General features: G+C 35.5%; 1 protein-coding gene across 4 annotated transcripts in view; it reads right to left on the minus strand.

Annotated features, from left to right (window-relative positions):
• Positions 1-17,347, minus strand: part of thsd7ba (thrombospondin, type I, domain containing 7Ba) — a 320,311-nt gene that overhangs the window by 71,869 nt on the left and 231,095 nt on the right. For all 4 annotated transcript variants that reach the window (XM_048193226.1, XM_048193227.1, XM_048193228.1 and 1 more), the window contains exons 12-14: positions 12,689-12,804; positions 10,131-10,263; positions 7,346-7,449 (exon numbers count right to left, since the gene is read on the minus strand). In XM_048193226.1, coding sequence (XP_048049183.1) covers positions 7,346-7,449; positions 10,131-10,263; positions 12,689-12,804 — 353 coding nt within the window. The remainder of the gene's footprint in view (positions 1-7,345; positions 7,450-10,130; positions 10,264-12,688; positions 12,805-17,347) is intronic.

Below are 17,347 nucleotides of genomic sequence, written 5' to 3' on the forward strand. Positions count from 1 at the left end.
AAAAAGACTCCGTCAGACTTGCCAGCTAAGCTTCTCAGTACTCATTAACGGCACAGGCAGAGTGCACAAAAAAAACCCAGAAGACGACTCATTTCATTAGAGTAACACTTTGATCTGCTCCTAAAATGAAGTTTTCGATATGTGGGAATCTAAGCCCAAATAAATGACTCTTGAAGCTCTGCGCAATACCAAGAGGAACTGTGGAAGACACTCCCACAATCACCCCATAATAATGGGAACTGATTAACTGAGACATTTTAATCCATAAGTGTGAGGTGAAGATTAGTATGTGTGGTATAATCAATATACTGTATGTGCCTTGTTAAATACACCCAGCATGATTTAGTGGACACCAAAGACCGCAGCGAGTTGCTCAAAATATGCACAATAAGATCCCTAATTGGGAAAAAAAAAAAAACTCTCGGAAATATAAGAAACTTTTTCATACCAAGAGTGAAACGACAAAGCAAAAATTCACCCTAAAACTATTTACAAAGAATGTGACAGAAAATTCTGTCAGTGAAAATTTACCAGAGCAAAAGCAAAAATACTCCAGTCATTCATGTGCTGTAATGCAAAACACAACCTATCTGATATGGATTTCTGCCATGTGCAGACAGTTTCATGGACTATGACAGGAGCATTCATTGTACTGTTGGTTGCTAGTAGGGGCTCATTGTGCAAAGACTGCTACTAGCAATCAACTGTACAGTGACTCTGTGACCTCCAAATAGTTAAGCACTGTCAGTGTGAGCGTTCCTTAACAACCTGTCTACACTGGAATTCAGTTATTCACTTTTGATGAGTTGGTGAATTGAGGTGATATAAATGACAGTGACCGTAGGCACTGGTAAAAAGGTGAGTAGAGTTTAACTTTATACAAACAAGCAATGATATAATGCAACCACCAACATGATCTTACAAGTGATAGGTATTTGTCTGTAAAGACATCTTGACACATCTTGTACAATGCTTCCGTTATTGATCAATAACGTAAGCATTGTACATCTTATGTATTATGCTTACAAATCATTTTAGGTCCATTAAATATTGACTTCATTTAATGAATAGGTTGGCTGGATTGTATTTACTAATTTAATTAAAAATTAATGAAACATGTTCAATGGCCTGACTTTTATTTAACACATTTGATTAATTTGATATTATAACTGATAATATTTGGTGTGATTTCACAACGTGATGTCATGAGATTATGTGTGTATTTTTACGTAAAGTGTGGTTCTACCACATGTACATTTACTTACTTTTTCATACACACAAAAACATACAATACTGCCGCATTTATAGCACTAAAACGCGAAATACTTATGTATTGAGCGATATCGAACGCTCATTGGTTCTCACCTGCTTTGTCACAGAGTGTGACATGACGTGTTTCAGCGGATTGACATTTGAAATGAGCTTCCGTTTTCACAGACAGAACCCAGATTCATATTTTCATGGATTAATAAGTTCAATTCTGCTCTGTACCCCATAAAAAACTATTACACCCAGAGAGGAGTGCGACTGCAATTTTGACATTTTTTTTGCAATAAATAAATTATTGCGATTACGCATGTTTGTCTGTTATTCTTTTATTTATAAGTAGGTAGTTTAAAGAAATGGTTATGGGTAGGTTTAGGCGTAGGTGTAGGATTAGGAAAATGTAGGAAAATATCGTTTTAATGCTACATTGTTATTAAAATTGTCATTTTCCTACACATTTCTACCTATTATGTTTTATTCTTTTAAAATTCTGTATAAAATAGGTTTATGTTTGGGGTGGGGTTTAGGGATCTTAAATATTTATCTATAAAATGATAAAAGGGAAATTATACATATATCTTTATGACATGAAAGATTCGTAAATATTTTTCGCTGTAAAAATGTATTAATGCTACATTTAAATGCTGCCAATAAGTCCATATTGTACGTTTCAGCACCTATCCAAACATACAAAAATGTACGTTTTGTGTCTTTGAAAGTTATGTATTAATACCTACGTATTAACAATAAGACCAGGCTGGATTTCTGATGCTGTATTTAACTTAATACATTTGACTTTATATAATGGTATATTGAAACAAAAATGATATGAAACATGTTCAATGGCCTCACTTTTATTTAACACATTTGATTAATTTCATATTATAACTGATAATATTTGGTGTGATTTCACAACGTGATCTCATGAGAATACGTGTGTATTTTTACGTAAGTGTGGTTCATGTACATTTACTTTTTCATACACACAAAAACATACAATACTGCCGCATTTATAGCACTAAAACGCAAAATACTTATGTATTGACAGCAATAAAATGTAAATTATTTACGTATCCAAGTGCGAATGTGTATGAATTCCTATATATTAATATTAAAATAGTGGCATTAATGTTTTGATTCTGTTGTGTTGTCTTATCAATACACGTTTTTAGTCACATTTATTAAATGCAGTTTACTGATCTACTTAACATTTCTGGTCGTGACTTGTGCTGCAAACTCGTTTTGGAGGATTACATAATGTTACTACACTTTAAAACCTTAAAAAGAATAACATTTCTGTAATTGTTTAACCATTTTGTAATATTTGGTTTTGTTTGCAGTGAGACACAAAATGCATTTTCTCCTATGCGGTGACTGATAACCATAAGCACAACATAAATTCACAAATCACATCAATTTTATTTGTTCGCTGTACTCCAAATCTTTAGAATCTATACGTTTGCAAGGAACAGATCCAAATTCAGCCTTTTATCTGATCTTCATCTTCATTCTCAGCAGCGACCGTCACGGTCAAAACCTGCTCTCGTTACGATTCAAATTAGAAAGTTGCGACCTCGAGTGAGTATATATGTGAGTAGAGTGATGTTAACATTTAAGCTAGCTGGTGAGAGAAAATAGGGCATACAAAGAAGAATGGAAAGACAACTATGCGTTCATCCTACCTAGTTTTGTGAATGCAAAGCCTTTGTGTCTTATCTGCAACAAAGTTGTCGCTGTTTGCAAAGAATATAATATTAGGGGCCGTTCACATGTCGCGTCTAAAAACACGTGGAAAGCATGGCCATGCCTATTTATCCTCTTTTCCAAAGTGCTTGCGCTCATGTGGCGTCTGTCATTGCTATGCAACCATGAACTGCGATCTCCAGACAGATCTATTTCAGAACCAGCCGCTATCAAAATAATCTGGCTGCGGGCCAGATATTATCGCTGGCGGGCCAACTATTGCCGACCACTGCTATAGATGCTGTCACTACACCAGTAATCTAGATTTCAGTAATGTAATGCCCAGATATATGTACATGTAAATGAAAAAAACAAATCAAAAACATGAATACTAATGAGAACAGACCAATGAGAGTGCAGACAGTGGAGCTCACATGATCACCAACACACGCAGTCACTATATCACCTCACATCTCCAACTCTCACTGAAAATGAATGACTTCAGTTTGCTCTGTCGCTGCAAATCTGTCTGAGGAAGCACAATATGCGTGAGGTTTGCGTTAGTTTTGCAGAGGTGTCTGTCTTTCTGGTTCATTTAGTGTAATTTACTGCATTGCCTTCTAGCCCTGTTATTTATTTTGGAGGATGCTGATAGAGCAAGTGTTCTCAAACACAGCAGGAACTCTGCGGCTGGCTCATTTGCATCTGTGTGGCGGAGAGAGTCTGCGTGCCTGTCTCAAGCCACCACTCCACCTGAGTACGTTGAATATAATCAAATTACATCAGCCGGGGATGCTCGCCTAAAATAAAACAATAAATCATCCGTGTATATATACGCAACCTGCGTAATTTTTAATCACTAGACCAAGGTAAAACAAGAGCTTATTGCTGTTGTGGTGGCAGTACGCGCTGTTAGTTCTTGTGGAATAAAAAGCAGAAACGAATCGGTGAACATTCGTAAATTAGCCAAGATTTATTGTTTACTTTAATTCATGCCCTCATGCAGGGAGATCCAAGGGGAGGTCAACACTATGTCAAGTGCTGGTTTAAATAAACCATGAAATTGAATTTGCACACAGGCAAGTGCTCTCTGCAGTCCATCTTCACGTAATCCGTCTCCTAACCTTGCTGTGGGGGCACTCGTACTATAGCGGCTACTTACTAGTGCCTATTTGAATCTTCCATTGCAGGATAACATTTACACAGACTTATTATTTCTAATGAATGGCCTCATTAATTTTAATGAATGCACTCAATATCTGGAATAATACTGACCTTTGACTCGGCACAAAAATGTCAGCTTTCTTCCATTGTACCAATGTGATATTCTGATAAACCGGGGAAGGTCAGTAAAATGTCACACTACTTTGTGTCTAAAAGTAATAACTTCTGGATACAATCAGTTATTTTAATTTTATCTCAGCAAATTCTGGGTTTCCATGGAAAATATGTTTGAAGATATTTGAAAAATCTATTTATTAGCCAAATTATTATGACAGGCTTCCATTTTTGAGTTATCATACTCTTTTACATTAACACTATAATAACTACAATACATCATTATCAAATATTATATAATGCTTAACATGTAAATTCAAATAGGAATACTTTTTCATAAGAATCAAAAGTTCATTATATTTCTCATTATGTGAATGGACATGGTGGAACTTATGACATGTGAAGCATTATAATAATGTACTTATTTTCATTAACGACTAATGAATTAAAGAGGACATATTATGCCCCTTTTCACAAGATGTAATATAAGTCTCTGGTGTCCCCAGAATGTGTCTGTGAAGTTTCATCTCAAAATACCCCACAGATCATTTATTATAGCTTGTCAAATTTGCCCCTATTTGGGTATGAGAAAAAACATGCTGTTTATCTTGTATTACATGTTCAAATAAAGCGTTCATCAAAAAAAAAAAAGAAAAAAAAAAAAAGAAAAGATAAACCTAATATTCCTTTAAACCGTTTTTAAGAAACAGGATGAGTCAAAACGATTATTTATCAGCTCAATTAATATTTCTAGATACCTTATTATCTGAATTAGAATTGTTTTAGACTGCACATTAGCTTATTTCCCATTAACTTTACTTAACTTCTAAATTTACAACAGCGCATAAAAATGTGGACTGAGTTTCACAAACAAAAACCACAGACAGGCTGAAAATGTAAATCCATCCTCTGTCAATAGGTGGTGATTTTGTAACAGCAGAAATAGAGCTGTTTCCCCGGAAACCCCATAAACAAAGCAGAGCTGCGCTTATAAACACTACTAAACACTGCTTCCTCACAAAACCCTCAAACTACAGTGAGCTTAGAAACCTCTTGTAAATCTTTAGCGACACCCAGGTTGAGAAACACTGGTATAAGCGATACAGAAAATGGATGTATGGAGGCTTTTAAACAATGTTATAATAATCGTTCTATATAAGTTATTTTTTGGTTATTTAAAGACAACCACCCTGCAACATTCTGGGAATGTTATTTTGGGTTGCAAAAAGAAAACTAAAAAAGAATGTTCCCAGAATGTTTGTTTTGATTCTCAAAAAAAAAAGCCAAAAAAAAAAAAACCCGTAAATAAATACTAATGTTAGGGGAACGTTCTGTTTTTGCTGGGGCCCGGCTAACAATTTCTGGTTCCCAGAATGTTCTTTTTTACGGTTTGTAGAATGTTACCCTAACATTCCCCTAACATTATTATAATGTTATTTTATCAATCCTCTAACATTATTTTAACGTTATAACCAGGGCTTGACATTAACTTTTTTGCTCACCAGCTAATGTGGCTAGTGGTTTTCCAAAGTTACTAGCCACTCAGCATTTTCATGGGCCACAATTTTGCTGTTGGGAAATTACATTTTATATGATTGAAGTTGACTTTGGCATGCTTAAATTACTTGATTTTGAGTCATTTTACTTGATTTACAAGATTTAAAACCCTTTCAAACTTACAAATGCAGATTGACCACCCAAATCAATACTATACATTGTATATATCAGGTATGTACAGTTATTTTTGTTAGGCTATATAAAAAGAACAAAGAAGAAAATTACAAATAGTAATTTAAAAAATATATATTTTTTTTAGATACATATGTTTATTTAGCATACATGTATACATTTATTTAACATATTTTGATGTTTGATTAACATTAATGACAGAGGGGTATTTATTTGGGGGCTGCTGAATGCATGGATGTCATATACTGACACATTTCCAGTTTTTACCCACCTCTTTACATCCACTTAGCCGTAAGCCATAGCCGACTGTATTCACGTGAGAAACTCCACACGATGCATTTTGACATCTGTGTGTGCGTGTATTCAGGCGCAAGGAGAACTGAAGCGCTTCTGTTGTGTCATTCAGCGCGATTCCGCCTATCCCGCCTTCACTAACCGCAAGTTAATCGATAAAGAATTGTGACTGAATTGTAATTTTGTGATACGACGAGCTTGGCTACTTTTCATTTGGCTGTAGGCTGAAATTATATTCAACCGGCCAAAGTGGCTAGTGGGAGTTGCTGTCTTACCCACCACAGCTGAAATCTACCCGCATTTGGTGGGTTGGCGGGTGTTAATGTCAAGCCCTGGTTATAATGTACAAGGAAACAGAAATGGCGGACTGCTTACTCAGTGTGGTATCTATGCTAATATATATATATATATATATATATATATATATATATATATATATATATATATATATATATATATATATATATATAAAATGATTGTCACCAGTAATGGGCGGGGCTTAACTCTTACGTAAGAGTAGGGGGAAATCTGGAATCGCTTGTTGGGAGAGACTGTTTATGATTTATGGGGATTATAATTTAAGGAGTGGGTGAATTTTTACCATTATAGGCTGGTTGTTTACCCACACTGTGGACACACATCTGTGCTCAAACACCTTATAAAAGTGCATTTTGCATAATAGACTGAAACAAAGCTATATGATAGCTAATATATATACTGTGTGTGTGCGTATATATATATCTCCAATCTCTGGAATATATATATCTCAATATCTGGAATAATTTGGCATTTGCACAAAAATGTCAGAATGAGTTGATATTTCTATAAAGAATATGTTTATATTTGCTTACCAATATCACACATATACAGAACAAATCAAAAAGTTTGGGTATGTATTTTTTTTTTTAAAAGCATCTGTGCCCCAAAGGCAGACTGTTCCTCTTACATTGTCTGTGATGTTTGACAGCTTTCACTTCCACTTGTACAGTGCCAATGAACAAAGCAGAGCTCAAAGCAACGAATACATTCATATATGTGCACAGCGAAGCATATAGCTCAAAGGCAGAGCAACAACAGGTGGCTTTGTAGCGCACCATGAGAATTTACTTTTTTACATGAAACAAACTTCTCTTACCTCTCATCTCTAATCCTTTACCACACGATTCACTCGCTCCCGTCATTCCCTGCTGGACAGAATCTGGGACCAGAGTACATGGATGCCATCTGTGTGTCTTCCAACTGAAAAATAGATGAAGATTTTTAGTGATGGTTTGATGTTGGGAAAAAGTCCCCTGAGTAATTACCATGACATAATTTTTTTATTAATTTTTATAGTCCAAGACAGGCACTAGGTATTATTAAGGTAATAACCGGTAGTATATAATACAAGAAACAACACAAATATGTACACATGTAAGCATCCTTCCAGTATAAACACAATGCGTATCAATAGAAGCCTTTTGGTTACAATACTTAAATCAGAATTAACCAGTCTGACGCTGTCATTCTTTAATGATACATGAAATTAATTGCCTTTGTATTCAGGGGGCTTTTACAGGAAAATGAGTTTCGTCTGGCCATGCAAATGAGAAAAAAATTAATAAATCCTATAAACCAGTGGTAATGATGTGTCGCATTAAATGAATGACTTTCTTGTCAATAGTTTTAATTACAAGGGATTTCAATGGCAGATGCCAATGGTGACATGTAGAGATCAGAGTGGTCAATAGTTAATGTGTCTTACTTTATAGTCCATACTTCATCACCCATAGTTACCAGGTCTTTTAGTTTTGTGGCTCCCACATTGTGGAATGCTCTTCCTCAAGACATCCGTCAAGCATCCTCCCTTCTTTCCTTCAAAAACCTCTTAAAAACACATTTCTCTGAATATTACTCTTTAGCTCTGTAATTTTACCTTGTTATGTTATTTGTTTGTATTACTCAGTCCTGTTTGATGTTTCTTGTGTTCTGTTCTTTAAACCTATCTTTGTAAAGTGAGCTTGGGTGTTGGAAAGGTGCTATATAAATAAAAATTAGTATTATTATAAATGTGATTGGATGTAAAACTTCCTGCTTCAAATGCAATCAAAAACGTATTTCGAATTTGATTTCTTTTGTTACTGTTTGTTACTGTTACTCAAAAAAAATAAATACAAAAGGCCCACATAATTCAAGATATGATTGCAAAAAAGTACTTGTATGAGAGCTTGTTTTTACATTATTACATAAGATATAATTAAGCAATATCACAAGAGCAAGAGAGCCGTTTTCACAAATATGAGAACGACTGCAGGCATTTCTCAGGCAGTATTTAACCTCGTTTCCACCGAAACTACCCGGAACTTGTTCCAGGAACATTTTTTCTCCCAGATCTGTTGCTTTCTGCATTTCCATAGTGGTCTAAAGTACCGTGAAGATTAGTCCGGCGACGTAGGGCTGCGCACGACTTTCCGGTTCCCGCTGGATTTCGTCCTCCGCATATAAGCTTAATAAAGCCTGAAGCTCGTCGTCGGTCCATCTGTCGTATTTTTAAACTCCAATGTTGATTCGAATAGCAAACAACTCTTACTGCACACACCTCAACAGACTTTTAAAAATGGTGGTTGAAATTAAATGATGCGTGGAGTCAACCAATCAAAATGCTGCGTGAACTCCACCAATCATCATGTTCAGCGCCTAAGTCCCAACCCTGAACGTTCCTGAACTTTAAAAAAGTACTACCTCGTGAGCAGGGACTTTTTGAGGGGAGAATTTTTACCCGGAACTTTATTTAGAACCTGGTTTCTGCGGTCAAAACACACAGAGTACCACCCCAAAGACCCTAGTTCCTGGGGAAAGTTCTTGTGCTGGAAACGGGGGCTTATGTGGATCTTTTAGATGAATTTAAGGAGTGCTGGTCTGGTCTGGTTTTGTCTTGGTCTCAACCACTCAAAGTCTTGGTTTTGTCTTGGTCTCAACCCACACTGGTCTTAATCTCTGTTTAGATGACTTGACAACAACACTATAAGTACTCCTTGCATGTGATGATTTAATTTTTATTATAAATAAATAAATAAATCTCATTTTAATTAAATCCACATTTAATTTAGAATCTCAGTTAGAACTCAGTTACACTACTGTTCAAAAGTTTGTGGACGGTACATTTTTTAAAAATGTCTCTTTGCTCACCTAAGCTGCATTTATTTGATCAAAAATACAGTAAAAAAAGCAATACAAGTCTTCAATCTCTTTTGCTTAATTTAATGCATCCTTGCAGAATAAAAGTATTCATTTCTTTCAGAAAAAAAAAAAAAAAAAAAAATCTTCCTGAACTGTTGAAGCTCAGTCTATGTCAGTGGTGCCTCATTATTACCATTCAAGAAACCTTGAGGTCTTATCCTATGACAGGTGCTTTTTATGGCATTCAGAAGCTTTAGTTGAGGTTTATTTGCATGTTGTAAAAGCATGAAAGAGTCACACAGTGTTCCAGAGATACAGATTATCCCTTCTGAAATGTTTGTGTACAACATGTTTTTTTATGTGTGAGTTTAGAGAAACAAAATGCTGTCTGTTATAGCTATGATTGTATTAACAAATCAACCCACTTCTATTTGTGAATAAACCTCGCAGAATAACAATTTCAGAAGTTATTACAACTGCTAAATCGCAATCACATTTATTCATGAGGCGGAGAAACTAGCTCGACATTTACTTACGCAGTAAATTATTGCTACAATGCGTGACTTGTGTATTTTGTGGAAAGTATTGTGAGTTTACAAAACAGCATATAATACATTTATATATTTCATGCCTGCGATTCTGAACTGTTGTGTGCATTTGCAAAAGTTTTTTTGGACTCCACAAGAGGGAAATGACCACAGACATTGTATCGGTCTAGCTGATAAATTGGTACACCACATGTGCGACTGCAGTTTATTCACCTGTAAGTGGGACAAAGCAGAAGAGCCTCACATTCTCTCTCCTCATATAAAGTATCTGGACACTCTTGACCCCCATTGGCCGCCCGCTGGATGATGATCCTGTATCGTGACTGTGAGGGCACGGTGCTGTTCACTGCACAGTTCAAACAGAAATAAAACATTACTTTCACTTTATTAGTATTCTGACAGCGATTACCACAGCAGGAACAATTCAAAGAGCTCTTTAGATAAGAGGTAATGATATGATTCTCTGGTGGAGTTCACTTCCTGTTCCCTGTATGGATCCTAAGCTGATGTAACGACTTCATTTAACAGACGATGTAAGGCTCATTAGACATTGCTAATTACGAAAAGACTGATAATAGCACAATTAAGAGGGTGATCTCATTAACAGAAGACCCAACAGGGTAAAGCACACTATTTACAGAGGGGATGTCAGTTATTTAAAACATTTCTTCAAATGTTACCATTTGATTCAATCATCATAAATGCCTGTTTACTGGTTTCTTTAGTGGAAGTAATTAATAGTCTCATTAAAATGTAATAAAACTTTTCTGTTGGTAAGAAGACATATAAAGCATGGTCTGGCTTTCACTGCTTTTCACATCGCATCGCAGCAGGCTGTGGAACAAGCTCTGGAGTGTGTGAAATCTTGTTTTCATTATCAACATACTGTCCGCATGGAGGTTTTTTTTTAATTTTAGCTTTTATTAACAAACTCTGTACATTTTAGAAAGAAATTATTAGATAAGAGAGAATGGGGAAATGCTGAAATCTGATTGAGATGTTAAATAACATTTAAAGTCCCCCTGAAGTAAATTTTTTAGTTTTTTAGCTTTTAGTATGAATATGTTAGCCTTAAGGTTATGAATAAGCTGGTGTGTTCCAAAACAATGACAAAATTCGCATTTAGGAGATATAAGCATTCAAAAATTACAGTCTCTCACTTCCGCTAAAATGGATCACGGATTTTCATGACATCACCGCGCACTTCAGCTTCTCATCAAATCTTCTGTCCAATCAAATGCTATAAACAGATGCTGAAGCTGCGGCTGAAATCGGTCATTTGTTCACACATTTACTAGATTCTACATGGTGAATGGCACATAGTGCTCTATATAGAGGATAGGGAACGATTCAGACAGTGTAAATATGCTTTCCATTGACACGAATGAAGTCCGTTTGTCACGTGAACCGCCGCAACGCGAGAACAGTCTACTCTGGTCCAGCGACACGAGAGCACAGAGTGGATCATATGCGCGAGTCGGCGCAGACCACAAAATGTATTGGACCTATTTAAATTCTGCACAGAATGCTGTATTTTAAACCAATATAGAGGTGATCAAGAGGAGAAACAGTTAGAGATTAGAGGGAAACAAAGCTTTACCAAGCTCAGTGGCTCTGGCCGAGCTATGATATAAACAAAATGCTATTGGATATTTTAAAAAAGGGGCGGGGCTGTTAGATACATAGCCCTGTCTTCCTGTTTCAGTTGAAATTACGTCAACACATTGAATAATGCTGTGCATTCCAAGACACTTCAGTGGGCCTTTAAAATCAGCATTAAAATCTGATATGAACTGTCCCATAAATATTGCTTCTTATGCTCAAATAACATTAAATAAAACCTTTTTTTAGGTTAGCCAATGCACTTGTCTCAGGACACTTCTAACTGCAGCTGCATGATGACTTTATCAACTGGCAAGTCGCTCATTTATTTAGAAGGTGGGACTGATTCCACAATATTGTGGAATCGATAATGATACTTTATGACTCAAATAATACAGGTTTAAGGTTGCAGCTCATGTGGACGATTTAACAAAAATACAAGCATCATAATTGTGGTTCTAAATCATTGAGATACATGGCCCCCTTTACTTCCATTGTGAGTGCATTACTATAACAAGAAACAAGATTCAGTTTTTTTGTGATAATGGTATTAAACCCAGAATATTTAAAGAAACTGAAAAAAAAAAAAAAAATTCTGTTATGAACTCATTCTAATGTTATTTCAAACACACGTTGTTCTTTCACATGTATCATGGTTTCCACAAAAATGTTTTCTGTTTTCAACATTGATAATAATAAGAAATGTTTCTTGAGCTTCAAAACAGCATATTAGAATTCTGAAGGATCATGTGACACTGAAGACTGGAGTAATGATGCTGAAAATTCAGCTTTGCCATCACAGGAATAAGTTACACTTTAATATATATTACAATAACAAACAGTTATTTTAAATTGTAAAAATATTTCACAATATTACTGTATTTTTGATCAGAAATGCTATGGTGAACATAAGATGATCAAAACATAGAAAAAATAAAAATAAATAAATAAATAAATAAATAAATTACCAATCCCAAACATTTGAACAGTAGTGTACATGTTCACTATGAAGATTAAAAAATGTCTACTTGTTTCACAGTAAAAAATAAAAGCATACCGTTTTGGACATGAGGGTGAGTAAATAAACACTTTTTATTTTACTATCCCTGTATGCGAGTTACCACCGAAATGTCACAGCTAAAGGTTGTGTGAGGAGATTGTATCAATACCTGGCAGGCATGTGGTAGGGCAGGCTGTCCATTCACTGAAAGGAGTCACAATGCAATCTTTCCTACAGGCCAGTAAACAGGGTTGAATGGTGTCCGGTCGGGCAGATTCTGGACACCTATGACAGAACAGAGAGAAGGAACATTTTTTTCAAGATCAGTGATAAGCTGTCTTAATTCACACTGCAGTTGCTCTGTCCTTGACCTTTTACCATGAGTGCAGATATCATCTGTGCTGGCGCTATGTTCAGCTTGATTTACTGTACCACACAAACCCAGACATTATCATGTACAGATACAATGCAGTTACAATGACACTATCTGTGCAAGAGAAGATCACGACCACACTGTAGGGGAAGTTGATGTAATATTTATTGCGTCTTACCAGCAGAGGCTGCAGCTGATTGTATCTGAGTGAGTATACGGTAAAGGTGAGTTATTTTGGTATGAGTGACGGCAAGCGAGAGGCTATGTGAGCCTTAGTATTTCTTAAGAGAGAGAGAGATAAAGGGAGAGTGCCCACACAGCTCCCTATACTGTACTGTGTACTCTGATGGAAAAAGCATTCAGTGCTCTAAAATATTTCGTTCTGATTGGTCGATCACAGTGCTCCAAGATCATATGTTTGTGTAATTGATTATACATAATGATTGTATATTTGGCAATTTCCAAAATGTAAAAAAATAAGTACACCCCATGATTTTTTTTTCCTCCCCAAAATAATATGTGGATGTAAACTACCATTCAAAATTTTGGGGTTGGTAAGTTTTTATTTTATGTTTTTGAAACATTAAATAAAGGCTGCATTTATTTAATCAAAACTACAGTGAAAACAGTAATGTTATGAACTATTCGTACCATTTAGAAATAACTATTCTATTTTAATATATTTTAAAATGCAATTTATTCCTGTGATTGAGAGCCATTACTTCAGTTTCATTGTCACATGATCCTTCAGAAAGCATTCTAATACGCTGATTTGGTGCTCAAGAAACATTTATCATCAAAATAAATGTTGACAAAAGTTGTTCTGAATACTGTTTTTTTGTGCAAACCATGATACATCTTTTGTAACATTAAAAATGTCTTTACTGTCATTTTCGATCACTTTAATACATCCTTGCGAAATGAAAGTAATAAAAATCTTACTGACTCCAAACTTTTGAACAGTAGTGTATTCATTCTGCAGTTTTGTCTAGACAGTATTGATGTTTAACAATTTAACAAATAACAATTAAACTTTGAATTTTTTTTATTTAACAAAAATATCAAATGTAACTTCAACCATCTTCAGTGGAATAAATATGTATACAGTATACCTATATTTACTTTCCATCTGGTATACTTACTTTTTTTCCATAATGTACCTGTTTCCTCTCTCTCTCTCCCCAGTATCGGTTTCTTATAAAACATTAAAAGAAATTCAACTTAAATATCTCATGCACATTGATCTATTTGGTAAACAGCTGTGTGGTAGGAAGGATAATGACATTCTCCCTGGTGAACATATAAGGACTAATGTACATCCAGACGGTCGTTTTCAAAAACAAACCCCTTCAGGTTGAAACAAGACCCATTATTTTGTTATAATATCTGGTTGACTGCACATGATCCCTTACATACAGTATGCACTAGGGTGTATGTCCTGCTGAGGAGTTTGCCTCACGTGTGTCCTTGTGAGTGCGAGTATATGCATGGGTTTGTTTGAGAGCATGTTGCTCCTTGGAGAATGTCCATCCCTGTAAGCTGGATTCTGGACATTTCATTTCCAGGCTCAGTTCACTTCCCAGCATGCAGCAGCTCTACAGAGAGGCGGTGGGACTCAGCAGGCCTCTACCAAATACAGGCTTTGGAGACCAGCAAACAGGACACATCAAAGCAGGGGACAAGAAAGAACAAAGCCATGAATCATCTGTTTCTCTCTTACTTTTGTGCTCTGTGGAGCAGAATGTCATTACAGAGGGCAATCACCCAAAGGCAATGATGCTACACAGCTTTAGGAAAGGAACAAAAGAGTGGGTGGAGGATAAATGCTAGAAATCAGCAAAAAGAGGAGACATTACTAAAGAACAGGTTGACACTGTCTTTTCCTTTTTATGAAAACAAAGCATGTTTATGAATTGTTCCAGCTTAAAGTGTTAGTTCAACCAAAAATGAAAATTGTCATTACTCACTCACCCTCATGTTGTTACAAACCAGTAAGACTTTTGTTCATCTTCCGAACACAAATTAAGATATTTTTAATGAAATCTGAGAGATTTCTGTCCCTTCATTGACAGTCATATGCAATTATCACTTTGACGCTTCAAATAGCTCATAATGAGACTGTAAAACCAATCCATATGAATTGAGCCATTTATGCTGCCTTCACGTGCTATCGGAAATTTGATAATTCCCTTTTGTGAAGTCATGATTACGAGCTCATCGCATTCAAATTCCGAAATGGGGAGTTCATGTGCAATTTTTACCAAGGAAACTCGTATTTACGGTAATTCCAAGAGCACGTGAAGGCAGCATTAATCCAAAATTTCTGAAAACACACAATCGCTTTATATGATGAACAGAATGAATTTGAACTTTTATTCACATATAAACTTTCATCAACGCACACATCAGTTGTTGCAAACAGAAGCTCAAGCATGTTTGCTTGATGTGCGAGAACCAATGAGCTTCATTCTCATGCGTTAAAGCCAATTCGAACCACACAGACAAATGCAAACAAACACCAACAAACAAGTTGGCCACTGGATTTATAATTTTATGAAAAGTAACTGTCATGTTCACACTGCCCCAACAGACACCGAACAAATGCTGATTGAACATGTTCAGTCGGGTGAAAACAAACCCAGACCAATGGTAAGAGACTCCGACAGGGGTAACACACCGATCTGACAAAACCCAATAAACGTATCTGTGTGGTGTGAATTGGCCTTTATGCAGCACATTTGAAATTTCACAAGAAAACGAGTTTTTTTCTTGCACATCAAGTAGGTAGGGTTGAGCTTGAGGTAGATCAATGTATATACAGTATGTGAACAAAAGCCTAAAACTTAAATCTGTTGATCATATAAAGTGATCGAGTCTCTTTAGAAAATTTGGACTAAACTGCTCAATTCATATGGATTAATTTAACGATCTCTTTCTGAACTATTTGAAGCGTCAAAGTGGGACAGAAATCTCTCAGATCTCATTAAAAAATTCTTTACTTGTTATTCGAAGATAATGAAAGTCTTTGGGGTTTGGAGCAACAGGAGTGTGAGTAAATAATGACAGAATTTATATTTTTAGGTGAACTATTCCTTTCAAATTTAATTGGATGGGGCATGTTTAAAGCAGTTATAAAAAAGCATGAATTCACATGACAAAAGCAATATGATAAAACACACTTGTTCAATTCATAATTAAGTATAATTAAGTTGATTTCCCTTTTTGACTGTAGCAATATATATATATATATATATATATATATATATCTTTTCGCAATTTTTTTTTCTTTCTTTCCTAATTTGGTTTTATTTTTTTAATTTGGTGAGGCTAATGGTGCAGAAATCATACATTTCTGCTTTAATAATAACAATAATAGTAACTATTCTGAATCATAAGGTTCATTATTCTATCTGTAAAGAATACTGTATTATGATTATTATTAATAATAAATACAATCACTTTTTCAACAGTTTTATCATATTAGAAAAGCAGTATGTCAGTGCAGAAGTGCAGAAATTAATCATTTCCACTATAACTATTCTGATTCAAATAGTTTATTATCTGTAGGCAAATCACTTCGTGAAATATTTGTTCATTATGATTATTATTATTAATTAATACAATGTTTTTTTTTTTTTAACAATATCATATTGCTGTTGCCACAGTTTTAGAAAATCAATAATTCACCCAGGGCCGTAGATTAAATTGATTTCATTTATTAAAACGACAGTGGAGAGAAGGCAGGAAATGATGTGGCAGTGGAGAGAGTGGGGAGAGCAGCAGTGGAGATAGTGGGGAGAGCGGCAGTGGAGAGAGAAGCAGGAAATTATTTTAAATGAGGGGGAAATAGCTTGGAAATCAAGCTTGAACTTGCATCACCCACATTTCATTGGTCCAAAAAACAAACAAACATAATATAACATCCTGCACCACATAACTGTTCTTTCAAAATGGCTGAGATCATTTAGCAGTTTCACATTTAATGTTGACAGACAAGTTGCATTGCACCTACAGTATATAGTACCTGGTTTCTTTTCCTCTTTATGCAAGCATATAAAAAAAAGAATATTAATAAAGAATAGGTCTAGCAGCAGAAAGATAAACAAACATCTCCCTGTTGGGTCATTTCATATATCAGGGAGTTTAAATAGCTCAGCCCTACCGTTTTAAATAAAGCAGAGTTATCTGAACACACTCCACCTACGTATTAAATACCAGCCGCTCTCATATGATGACAGAACATGTTCTATATAACTGATGTTCTGTTCTGGCAGCCTCCAGCACAGGCGTTAGGACACAAGGGATATGATGTGTGTGTGACACAAACACATAAATTTACTCACACCATCAAACTCAAACATGCCATATACAGTACACCCATCTGCAATTTATGCTTCAGTACATTTGTGAGTGAGAGCATGTGTGTGTGTGTGTGTGTGTGTGTGTGTGTGTCAA

Source organism: Megalobrama amblycephala, linkage group LG6 (assembly GCF_018812025.1).
Source record: "Megalobrama amblycephala isolate DHTTF-2021 linkage group LG6, ASM1881202v1, whole genome shotgun sequence".
NCBI classification, from domain to species: Eukaryota; Metazoa; Chordata; class Actinopteri; order Cypriniformes; family Xenocyprididae; genus Megalobrama; species Megalobrama amblycephala.